A 13,091-nucleotide genomic window follows, 5' to 3' on the forward strand; every position below is an offset into this window, starting at 1 on the left:
AAAATTTGATCGTTGGTATTTTTGCTAGTTATAATAAAATCTTAATTAAAGTTGGAGTTTAATTAGCATGTGCAATTTGGCAGCTAGCTTGCCGTACCCAACCGGGCAAGTTTTGCCGTCTGAGTCCAATGAATTAGGACTTAATTTGTGTGTCAGAGATAGATCTGGACTTAATTAGGAGTAGGTTCAAATTAGTTAGTGTCCGATCAGGACTTTGTGTCCTCGTCCGTGTTAGAGATTGGAGACCCAGCCACCGTGACAAACAAACATGCGATTTCTGAGAGATCGGTCAACAACTAGCAGTACGTCATGTCATCGTTCACCGGTATATCCATCGTCCAAGGCCACGACGGGCGCTCTTGTAACACGTCGGCCGTCGATGCTGGCACGGACAGCGGCTACCACCTATTCATGGTCAAGGGCTACTCGCGCACCAAGGAGTTGATGCTCATGGGCGACAGCATCACAGCTGGCCCTTTCATAGTGGGAGGCCATGATTGGTTAATCGAGTACTACCCTAATGGCATCCCTTTACCACGACGATGACAAAGTGGATGCCAGGGTCAGTTTTACTCTCGTCGACCAGGTTGACAAGCACACGCCGATGTACATCCGTGCAACTAATCCAGCTTGCAGGTTCAAGAGTAATGATGCCTGGGGTGACGACAAGTTTCTGAGAAGAGATGCCCTTGAATGATCCGCGGATCTAAGGGGTGATTCTTTCACCATCCGGTGCGACATAATGGTTTGGAAGGATCCCAACACCGAGGATGCCGGTAACAATGACACCAAGGTGATCGTGTCTAACATAGACCAGCACTTTAACATTCTCCTTCAAACTAAAGTGGGTGCTGATGTGACATTTGAAGTTAGCGGCGAGACGTTCACTGCACATCGGTGTGTGCTTGCAGCCCGGTCCAAAGTCTTCATGGCACATCTCTTTGGCCCCATGAAGGAGGGCACTACTACATCCGGTGTCTTACATATCAAAGACATGGGAGCAAACGTGTTTAGAGCGTTGCTTAGATTCATCTACACCGACTATTGCCCTGAGATAGACAAGGACTACATGGAGGAGGAGGAAATGTCACAAGTTTTGGAAGAAGAAGAAGAAGAAGAAGAAGAAGAAGAGGAAAGACTAGAGGATGAAATGTGGCTGCAATGGGTTCAAGACTTGTTTGTGGCTGCAGACATGTATGATCTCCAATGACTCAAGTGCATATGTGAAATGAAATTGTGTAACAACTTAGGTGTGAGCTCGGTGATGTCCACTCTTGCTTTAGCCGAGCAACACCACTGCCAGGGATTAAAGGAGGCATGCTTGAAATTTATCCAAATCCAGCCCCCTCGTGCTTGCAAACAGTAACGACAAATGATGGCTGGGATCACGTAGTTTCAACATGACCCTCAGTTTTGAAGGAGATTTTCGTCAAGCTTGCTTCAAACCATTGGAAGTTATCCTCTTATGCATATACGCGACACTCTAGAGGTGTTTTGCTTTCAGTTTTCTCGTCATGTATATTTTCCTATATGTCGAATCAGAAAAATCCAACGTATGAACAAATTGTCTCTTTCGTGAAATATAACGGCCAGACACCATTGGTAGCTGCAAACGAGGGGGAGGGTGGGCTGGCGGTCGTGGTGGACGAGGAGGAAGCCGCGAGTGGAGGTGGCACAACACCACGTACGGCAGACTAGGCGGCAGCGGAGGAGGGTTTTGGGGTCGAGGCGGACAAGGATCTCCCAGATGACAATATCAACCGGGAGGACGTGGAGTAGCGGCGTCGCTGCCGACGTTGCGGCCTCCGCCATGGCCGCCGGCTGGGACGGATCCTGGCTACTGCTCCGTCAGGAGGTGTGCTCGTGGCGACGGAAGGGCATCCAATGGGCTTAAGGCCAGGTTCTGACTGTACGTACATATATAGCCCACAAACAGATTACTCTTAACTCTAAAAAAAAGTACTCTACGACAGATATTGTCCTATTGTCTAAAAAAAAGATAGGGCACTGACAGGCGCCGGTCGACCGGCCCAAATTCAGCGGCACAATGCAGCTCTGCAGCCGTTTGATCAGATCCTGCGTCATCTACTTCCTTCTATCGATTCTTCCAGTCTCGTCCAACGCGTTGCTGCGTGAAGGCCGCCGCCCAGTGCGCACGAGCCCTACCCTATAGTCTGCTTCGGTACACCCCTTAACGTATAAGGGCATTCTTGTCATACGGTGCTTAATGTATGCGCGCGTCGCCCTGCATCGCGTACAACCAAGCCGATACGCGCCCCCTGCCCCAGTCGGTGCACACACACACACACACACGCGCGCGCGCGTGCGACCTAACAAACCGCCCAGCGTTCATGCAGCCCGATCCAGCATCGCCTCGGCCGATCGCCGCCATTGCCCGTCGGTTGCAGCCCACGGTTGTGACCCCCATCTCACGCCCGCCCCGCCGCCAGCAGGAGAGTACGGTCGACATCTGCCATCGCACGACCGCGGCCGCCGCCGGTTGCAGAACACGGCCAGCATTTCCCCGGCCTCGCCAGTGATCTCACTTCCGTCCGCATCGTCGAAGTTGTCGCCTTCCGCATCATGGCGTCATCTGGCCTCCGTACTCGTCATCGCCGTCATCGTCGTCAATCACACCCGAGTCACGTACCTCATGGCCTAGCCCCGCGACATGGACACCCGCCAAACCCTAGGTTTGTCATGACCCAGTAGAAGCCCCCGGTTCATCTAGTTTGATTTTGAATTGAGATATGATTTTATATTTTAACTTACGCAGTGTCGGTAGTGAGGTTATTCAATGGAGGAAGGAACACGATTTACGGATGCGCTGTTGCAGACGAGTGAGTGGTATGCTGAATCAGAAAAATCCAACATATGGGGAAATTGTCTCTTTAGGGAATAATGTCCTTTTATCCTGACATATCTCTCGGTGCATTGTCTCGTATTGTTGCTTTGTGCCTTCTATGTCATGTAACCCTTTTTCTAGTGGTTATCAAGAAGAATAGTGTAAATGTTTTTGAGCAGATTTTTTTTCCGAGAATGGTACATGCATTTTATGAACATGAATTTAGGGGGAAGTTTTTTTTCCTCCATCACGGCGAAAGCGATAGTGTGAAACTTGATCCAGCACCCAAAAACCTTGTCCACGGCACTTGGCTGTTGTCTTCGGGCAGTGCCCCCCCATGGCAGAGGAAGGTTGGAGGTCGAGGGATGTATCCTCTACCAAAAAAGATGATTTTCATTCTGATATATTTTGAAGGACGGTGCTCGGACAGCCTTCTGGCTTGACAACTGGTGCGTCGAGGGCGGCCCTCTGAACAGGCGGTTCCCTGCACTTTTCTCCCATGCGCATGAAGCCGGTGCCACTGCTGCTTCTATGTTCCGGGTGCTGTTGCCGTGGCCTTCCTCTTGCACTCTTTCTCTGAACCTCCCTCACGCTCTCTCTCACTGACACAACAAAGACGAAGGAGGAGGAAGAAAGGAAACAGTGGACACGAGAGATTTTCCGGCCGGCGCACGAACGCCGCCACGGGCACATGAACGCCCAAATCTTTTTCCTCATTACACTGGCTATATCGCTACAACACCGGCAACTCTGCGTGATTACACATTCTGATCAAGGCTGGCTTTATAGCCGTCCGGTGACGCAGCACCCACACACCCACGCACCCATGCACTTCCATATCCTGATGCATGCACGCACGCACTAACCAACTAACCTGCTAACTAACTTAGCCATGTATTGCTATGCACTAACAGCCCACAACTCTAGCTAACAGCCGCTGCCTTACGAACTGGACCCGGAGTGCGCGCACGCACCGGACACCTCTGCCACATGCATGGCTTATTGCCATCAATCACCCCCTAAGCCATGACATCGTCGTCGTCGGAGTTGTTGCAGCTCCCATCGTCGATGTCGCCACGACCGTGACCCAGCCCGCGGACCCGACCTCGCAACGACGCCGGTCGCAACGTGCACCGTCACGACTCCGGCGACACACGCCGAGCTCCTTCTCCGCCGGCGACACACGCCTGCCGTCCCTCGGCGCCCCGCACGTCCCGCGCGCACCCGACGCGCCCGACCGCAACAGTGCGTCCCGCACGTCCGCGCACACCCGACGCGCCCGACGAGCCCGACCGTTTGCATCTCGCCCACGCGCATGGATCCGCGTCCGTTTGTGGGTGCACGAATCTTGGCATGTTTGTGGTGTCATGTAGGACTGGGCTGGTGTGTGGGCATTCACCCGGTCGCCCACACGTCCGTTTCACCATACGGAGGGGCCGGTGTGTGGGCGTTTAGCAGTTCGCCCACACGTCAGTTTTCACTCACGCACATGGGCTGGTGTGTGGGCGTTTATCAGTTCGCCCACACGCCCGTCTCCTCTCCCACACCCAAAGCTGTCACTTGCCATGTCTTTGCAGGGTACATGCAACTGCCCTAGTGTGCTTGTAAGAAGATGGCAACTCTCTCTTTTACCCGAACATGTCAGTTGCCATGTGTTTTGCAGGATACATGGCAAGTGCCCTAGTGTGCTTGTAAGCAGATGGCAACTCTCTCTTAACCCGAACATGTTATTTTGCCATGTCTTTTTGTAGCGCTACACGGCAACTACCTAGTGTTAGTAGGTGGCAACTCCTAAAGTTTTCAAATCATGGCAACTGTAGTAAACCAGACATACATGGCAACTGCCTAGTGTGAGTAGGTGACAACTCTTAAAGTTTTCAAATCATGGCAACTGTAGTAACCAGACCATACATGGCAACAGCTGCAGTTGTCCAAAAAATGGCATCTGACACTTGATCTGAGATGGCAACTGCAGTTGAGCAACCATGACAAATGTAGTTGTCAGACATGGCAACTGTAGTACCGCAACATGGCAACTGTAGTACAGCAACATGGCAACTGCAATTAAACGGACATTGAAGAGGGTCCGGACCATGGCAACTGCGGGGACGCGTGGTGACTGTCACGCGGGGCGTGCGGGACCGTGAGGTAGGTGGCTGAGAGAGGTCGTGTGGGCGTTATCTATTTTGCCCACACGTAAGCGTGTGAGAGGGACCGCAAGAAAAAAAGAGACGTGTGGGCATTACTTGTTTTGCCCACACGCCTGGTCCTTTTAAACACCACACAAAACATGTGGCCAGACACCTTAACACCCACACGTGTAGCAGTTATCATCGTCCGTTGGTCAATTTACCTGGTGTGGTTCTTTCAGAGCTATGCTGGTGTTAGCACATGGTTGCAATTAATTGATTCTAGCTAGCTGCTCTTGTTAGAAATTCCACGGTACACAGTATATTTTCATGCTGGGTATCATAATCGAAACATTGATCAATGAACATAATGTTGTCTATTAATGTGAATCAGATTTTCTAGAAGACTCGGTATGGAGGTACAAACATACACACTTGGTGCCATTGCATCTTAATTTCTTTGCGTCTTTGTTGTTGGTACCCACCCATTTATTTTAGCTAACATTGGGTACCCCATGTTCATGCTTGTTCCAGTGATATAATATCCTGCTGCCAATTGCACCTGGTAAACATTCTTGTGACTGTTGTTGTGTCGGATATTATTGTACAAGGTAGGTTACAGCTGGACTCTGAGTCGTACGGTACGTAGACATGATATGGAGTCGTGTCCAAGTAGGACACCTGTATACTAGGCCTCTTATATAATGAGAGAGGAGACATACGATGTAACATATGCCAACATAATAACACATGCACGCGGGGGAACCGGCGACATGTACCGATGCCTGGGCGGCCGGGGTGTGGTATTGTAGTGGTGTCATAGGAGGAGCACTCGTAGTCAGGCCCCGGGAATATATCCATATCGATGAACCTCGTTACATGTAGGCAAGTTTTGGTGGGGAAATTTCGACTTCAGTGGTGTCTTTGTCAGTTATAGTAGACCCGCAAAAAAAAAGTTTTTTTTATGGATTTGTCGGTTACTATAATCTTAATTAGCATGAGAAGAGCCTAATTTGTGCGATTTGGCAGCTTGCCGTACCTAATTAGGACTTTGTGTTACGAGTTGTACTTTTTTCTTGATCCGTTTATGAGTTGTACTAACACGTGTTAGGGATCTTGTTAGGACTTCCCCCGCAAAAAAAAGGGTCCGTCTAGGACATGTGTACGTAGTGGACCGGCCATCTATCTTACTACTATATAGGCTTGGGGAGAAACGTGAAATAAAGGACCAGACAGCGGCGCAGACTATCTCCGACGACTCTAACGTACGTGACCAGGTTTGCCCCCCAGCTCATCGATCGATCTCAACTCTGTAACTTGTTATCAATCAATGGTTACTGAGCGGATAGATTTGCGGTGGGCTCGCAGTCGCAGGTAGGTAGGTTTCGTCATGTCGTCGTTCGCCGGCGTCTCTGTGGTGGAGGACGGCGGGCTGTGCGACTCCACCGTGGCCTTCATCAACACCAGCTCCGAGTGCGGGTACCACCTGCTTGTGGTCGAAAACTACTCACGTACCAACAAGTCGAGACCCACTAGCGAGAGCGTCACCTCCCGCGAGTTCGGGGTAGGAGGCCATTGTTGGCTCATCAAGTGCTTCCCTAACGGCAAGAGCACGGATTGCGCCGACTTCGTTTCCCTCGATGTTGTTCTTGATGACGACGATGACGGCAAGACGCCTGTGAAAGCCAAGTTCACCTTCAGTTTCATCGACCAGGTTGAGATGCAGAATCCTCTCTACGTTGGTCAAGCTGAAACATGCAGCTTTCCCTCCAAGGGTTCTTCTTGGGGCTACGACAGGTTTGTGAGAAAAGACGCCGTTGAACGATCAATGAATCTGGAGGCTGATTGTTTCACCATCCGGTGTGACATCATGGTCTGCAACACCGAGGATGATGATGCCGCTGGCCATGGAAACGGGGTGCGCCTGCCTGACATTTGCCATCATTTTAACAATCTCCTTCAAACCAAGGTTGGTGCTGATGTCACATTTGAGGTCAGTGGTGAGACGTTCCCTGCACACCGGTGTGTGCTTGCAGCCAGGTCTAAAGTCTTCATGGCACAACTCTTTGGCCCCATGAAGGATACGTCCACCATCATACATATCAAAGACATGAAAGCAGAAGTGTTCAGGTCTTTGCTCAGCTTCATCTACACAGACTCGTTCCCTGGGATGGAGATGGATGACATGGAGGACGACGAAACAGAAGTTGATGAGATGCGGCTGCAATGGCTGCAAGACTTGTTGGTAGCGGCAGACCGATATGATCTTCAACGACTCAAGTTCATATGTGAAATGCAGTTGTCTGAGAACATACAGGTGAGCTCGGTGGCGTCTACACTAGTTCTAGCCGAGCAGCACCACTGCTCCGGATTGAAGGAGGCGTGCTTCAAGTTTATCCAAGCCCAGTCTCCATCGTGTTTGCAAACACTAATGGCGTCTCATGGTTGGCAGCATATACTTGCAACATATCCCCTTGTTTTGAACGAGCTCATTGCCAAGCTTATTGCTTTGAATCAGAAGTGACACATACTTTGTATATGTGATACGCATGTTTATTAGACATTTTCCCCCGATTGGCATGTTCTCCTATGCTTACATGGGATTCTCTAAAGAGATTGTAGTCCAGGCGTCTTGCTTTTGTATTGTCGTGTAATCCGCATATATGCTCGATAAAAAAGACAACATGTGCAGGATTTTCTCTCCATGGGGTGGATGGTTTGTAAGTTGAGTGATATATATATGCTTTGTCACATTTCCTTTCCATTATACTACCTCTATTCCTAAATATAAGATGTTGGGGCAGTTTATAGTAGTACAGGATGTAGTAGGCATGTTTAGTAAATACAGAGGTGGAATACAGAAGTGAAAAATGTAGGCATGAGTTTTCTTTCTTCGATGACCTTTTCGCCTCCTGCAAAATTCATTTTTTTTTTCTTCAGAAAAGCTATGTAGCTGGCATTCCCTGGGAAGCAAACCGGTGCTACTCCATGTCATCAGTTTGATCACACGCACACATATCCATGCAAGTGCTGTCGTCAGCCGCACACGTCAACATGCAGATAGAACAAATTGTCTAGGTCTTCCTATTTTTGCTGAATTTTTGAAGTTCCAGAAGTTTGCGTTAGTTACAGATTACTACAGACTGTTCTGTTTTTGACTGATTCTGTTTTTCGTGTGTTGTTTGCTTATTTTGATGAATCTATGGCTAGTAAAAGAGTTTATAAACCATAGAGAAGTTGGAATACAGTAGGTTTAACACCAATATAAATAAAGAATGAGTTCATTACAGTACCTTGAAGTGGTGTTTTGTTTTCTTTCGCTAACAGAGCTCACGAGATTTTCTGCTGAGTTTTGTGCTGTGAAGTTTTCAAGTTTTGGGTAAAAGATTTGATGGATTATGGAACAAGGAGTGGCAAGAGCCTAAGCTTGGGGATGCCCATGGCACCCCCAAGATAATCTAAGGACACCTAAAAGCCAAAGCTTGGGGATGCCCCGGAAGGCATCCCCTCTTTCGTCTACTTCCATCGGTAACTTTACTTGGAACTATGGAGCGTCTTGTATTATTTGAGTCTTTATTTGTTAGTTTACCACAATCATCCTTGCTGTACACACCTTTTGAGAGAGTCACACTTGATTCGGAATTTATTAGAATACTCTATGTGCTTCACTTATATCTTTTGAGTTATATAGTTTTTGCTCTAGTACTTCACTTATATCTTTTAGAGCACGGTGGTGGATTTGTTTTATAGAAACTATTGATCTCTCATGCTTCACTTAGATTATTTTGAGAGTCTTAAATAGAATGGTAGTTTGCTTTAACAATAATAGGCATACAAGATTAGTAAAAGAAAAATTCTTATGGGTGTGTTGAATACTCTGAGAAGTTTGATGCTTGATAATTGTTTTGAGATATGAAGATGGTGATATTAGAGTCATGCTAGTTGAGTAGTTTTGAATTTGAGAAATACTTGTGTTAAATTTTGTGATTCCCGTAGCATGCACGTATGGTGAACCGTCATGTGATGAAGTCGGAGCATGATTTATTTATTGATTGTCTTCCTTATGAGTGGCGGTCGGGGACGAGCGATGGTCTTTTCCTACCAATCTATCCCCCTAGGAGCATGCGCGTAATACTTTGTTTTGATAACTTGTAGATTTTTGCAATAAGTATATGAGTTCTTTATGACTAATGTTGAGTCCATGGATTATATGCACTTTTCTTCCTTCCACCATTGCTAGCCTCTCTAATACCGCGCGCTTTTCACCGGTATAGTACACCCACCATATACCTTCCTCAAAACAGCCACCATACCTACCTATCATGGCATTTCCATAGCCATTCCGAGATATATTGCCATGCAACTTACCACCGTTCCGTTTACTATGACACGCTCCATCATTGTCATATTCCTTTGCATGATCATATAGTTGACATTGTAGTTGTGGCAAAGCCACCGTTCATAATTCTTTCATACATGTCACTCTTGATTCATTGCATATCCCGGTACACCGCCGGAGGCATTTACATAGAGTCATATTTTGTTCTAAGTATTGAGTTGTAATTGTTGAGTTGTAAGAAAATAAAAGTGTGATGATCATCATTTTTAGAGCATTGTCCCAAGTGAGGAAAGGATGATGGAGACTATGATTCCCCCACAAGTCGGGATGAGACTCCGGACGAAAAAAAAGAAGAGGCCATAAGAAAAAAGGGAAAGGCCCAAATAAAAAAATGAGAGAATAAGAGAGAAGGGACAATGTTACTATCCTTTTACCACACTTGTGCTTCAAAGTAGCACCATGATCTTCATGATAGAGAGTCTCCTATGATATCACTTTCATATACTAGTGGGAATTTTTCATGATAGAACTTGGCTTGTATATTCCAATGATGGGCTTCCTCAAAATGCCCTAGGTCTTCGTGAGCAAGCGAGTTGGATGCACACCCAGTTAATTTCTTTTGTTGAGCTTTCATATACTTATAGCTCTAGTGCATCCGTTGCATGTCAATCCCTACTCACTCACATTGATATCTATTGATGGGCATCTCCATAGCCCGTTGATACGCCTAGTTGATGTGAGACTATCTTCTCCTTTTTTGTCTTCTTCACAACCACCATTCTATTCCACATATAGTGCTATGTCCATGGCTCACGCTCATGTATTGCGTGAAGATTGAAAAAGTTTGAGAACGTCAAAAGTATGAAACAATTGCTTGGCTTGTCACCGGGGTTGTGCATGATTTAAATATTTTGTGTGGTGAAGATAGAGCATAGCCAGACTATATGATTTTGTAGGGATAACTTTCTTTGGCCATGTTATTTTGAGAAGACATAATTGCTTAGTTAGTATGCTTGAAGTATTATTATTTTTATGTCAATATTAAACTTTTGTCTTGAATCTTTCGGATCTGAATATTCATACCACAATTAAGAAGAATTACATTGAAATTATGCCAAGTAGCATTCCACATCAAAAAATCTATTCTATCATTTACCTACTCGAGGACGAGCAGGAATTAAGCTTGGGGATGCTTGATACATCTCCAACGTATCTATAATTTTTTATTGTTCCATGCTATATTATATTCTGTTTTGGAAATTATTGGGCTTTATTACACACTTTTATATTATTTTTGGACTAACCTATTAACCGGAGGCCCAACCCAGAATTGCTGTTTTTTTGCCTATTTCAGAGTTTCGCAGAAAAAGAATATCAAACGGAGTCCAAACGGAATGAAACCTTCGGGAACGTGATTTTTGGAACGAACGTGATCCAGAGGACTTGGACCCTACGTCAAGAAATCAACCAGGAAGGCACGAGGTAGGGGGGCGCATCTACCCCCCAGGCGCGCCCTCCACCCTTGTGGGCCCTTGTTGCTCCACCGATGTACTCCTTCCTCCTATATATACCTACGCACCCCCAAACTACCAGATACGGAGCCAAAAACCTAATTCCGCCGCCGCAACTTTCTATACCCGTGAGATCCCATCTTGGGGCCTGTTCCGGAGCTCCGCCGGAGGGGGCATCGATCACGGAGGGCTTCTACATCAACACCATAGCCTCTCCGATGATGTGTGAGTAGTTTACCTCAGACCTTCGGGTCCATAGTTATTAGCTAGATGGCTTCTTCTCTCTTTTTGGTTCTCAATACAATGTTCTCCCCCTCTCTCGTGGAGATCTATTCGATGTAATCTTCTTTTGCGGTGTGTTTGTTGAGACCGATGAATTGTGGGTTTATGATCAAGTTTATCTATGAACAATATTTGAATCTTCTGAATTCTTTTATGTATGATTGGTTATCTTTGCAAGTCTCTTCGAATTATCAGTTTGGTTTGGCCTACTGGATTGATCTTTCTTGCAATGGGAGAAGTGCTTAGCTTTGGATTCAATCTTGCGGTGTCCTTTCCCAGTGACAGTAGGGGCAGCAAGGCACGTATTGTATTGTTGCCATCGAGGATAACAAGATGGGGTTTATATCATATTGCATGAGTTTATCCCTTTAGATCATGTCATCTTGCTTAAAGCGTTACTCTGTTCTTATGAACTTAATACTCTAGATGCATGCTGGATAGCGGTCGATGTGTGGAGTAATAATAGTAGATGCAGGCAGGAGTCGGTCTACTTGTCTCGGACGTGATGCCTATATACATGATCATACCTAGATATTCTCATAACTATGCTCAATTATGTCAATTGCTCAACAGTAATTTGTTCACCCACCGTAAATACTTATGCTCTCGAGAGAAGCCACTAGTGAAACCTATGGCCCCCGGGTCTATTTTCCATCATATTAATCTTCCAACACTTAGCTATTTCCGTTGCTTTTATTTTGCTTTTATCTTACTTTGCATCTTTATCATAAAAATACCAAAAATATTGTTCTATCATATCTATCAGATCTCACTCTGGTAAGTGACCGTGTAGGGATTGACAACCCCTTATCGCGTTGGTTGCGAGGATTTATTTGCTTGTGTAGGTGCGAGGGACTCGTGCGTGGCCTCCTACTGGATTGATACTTTGGTTCTCAACAACTACGGGGAATACTTATGCTATTTTGTTGCATCACCCTTTCCTCTTCAAGGGAAAACCAACGCAGTGCTCAAGAGGTAGCAGGGAGCGCTCCGCGCGACTACTGACTTCTTCGTCACGGACGCCCCTGACTCCGACGACTACTTCCTCGACGATGACTTCTTCCCCGACGTCGACAAACTCTTCGACGACATGGCTGGCGAGGACACCGACCCCAAGACCGGTGCTTCCGCTCCTGTCAGTACGTTCTCATACTCTTTTTGTTTGAAGTTCTGCTTCAGTTTCTGGCTCTAGTGTCTGCTCTAGATATGTTTGGTCCCAGTTATTATATGCAGATGCTATTTACCTTCCCTCTGTCAGATAGCATGACCTATTTTATCTCTGCTATATTAGTCACGCTTTTTCTAGTATTTCTGTTAATAAAATCATTTGGTAAATTGCTCATATTTCCAACATTTTTACCAGCACATGTTTTTGCTAAATTTTGCATTACATTTTTATAGTAATTGTATTTGTTGTGGAGTTGCTTGTGTATTAGTTGATTGGGTGTGTCGCAAATCTGCGACAAACTAGTCAAGTGGTTAAATCATTTTAGATGTACTTCTCTGAAGAAGCTTTCTGGATGGGTTGTTATGCTCCGACGGCAATATTTGCATTAGGAGGCTTTCCCAGTATTTTTTTCCCACTGTTTGGTCAAGGTGACAACTCTTAGATTCACCCCACGACAATATTCACACATATTCCATGTTTTTTTATATGCGATTTGTGTCTCCTTTGTTTTGCTTTATTGGTAAGCAATACTATGGCGTGTGCCAAAAAAGTTGTCCATGATAAAACCCCATGTTTTCACTTGCCGACATTGTCATTTCATGCTTCTCTTAGCTACCACCTTTCCCCCCTTTGTTTTATGTTTTGCCAAGTATCATTGCAACTAAATTATGTTCCAATAGCGTACCAAATTGTTTTTCCCCTGACAGCTTAAAACACACTCTACGTGGGAACTGTAAGATGTTTGCACATGGCAAATATCTTTGTAACTTAATTTTTTTCCTTAACATATTTAAGATGTTTTTTGTTGGGGCTAACC

General features: G+C 46.0%; 1 protein-coding gene and 1 pseudogene across 1 annotated transcript; both read left to right on the plus strand.

Annotated features, from left to right (window-relative positions):
- Nucleotides 1–309: 309 nt before the first annotated feature.
- On the plus strand, nt 310–1,698 carry LOC120961838 (BTB/POZ and MATH domain-containing protein 1-like; annotated as a pseudogene).
- Nucleotides 1,699–6,364: 4,666 nt separating this feature from the next.
- LOC109752704 (BTB/POZ and MATH domain-containing protein 2-like) lies at nt 6,365–7,498 on the plus strand. The gene has a single exon (XM_040391514.1). It carries the CDS (start codon nt 6,365–6,367, stop codon nt 7,496–7,498), a length of 1,134 nt encoding a protein of 377 aa, XP_040247448.1.
- The last annotated feature ends 5,593 nt before the right edge of the window (nt 7,499–13,091 follow it).

This window comes from Aegilops tauschii, chromosome 6, assembly GCF_002575655.3.
Source record: "Aegilops tauschii subsp. strangulata cultivar AL8/78 chromosome 6, Aet v6.0, whole genome shotgun sequence".
Lineage (NCBI taxonomy): Eukaryota > Viridiplantae > Streptophyta > Magnoliopsida > Poales > Poaceae > Aegilops > Aegilops tauschii.

Coding starts and splice junctions, on each gene's coding strand:
- LOC109752704 (XM_040391514.1), top strand. CDS start 6,365: ATGTCGTCGTTCGCCGGCGTCTCTGTGGTGGAGGACGGCGGGCTGTGC.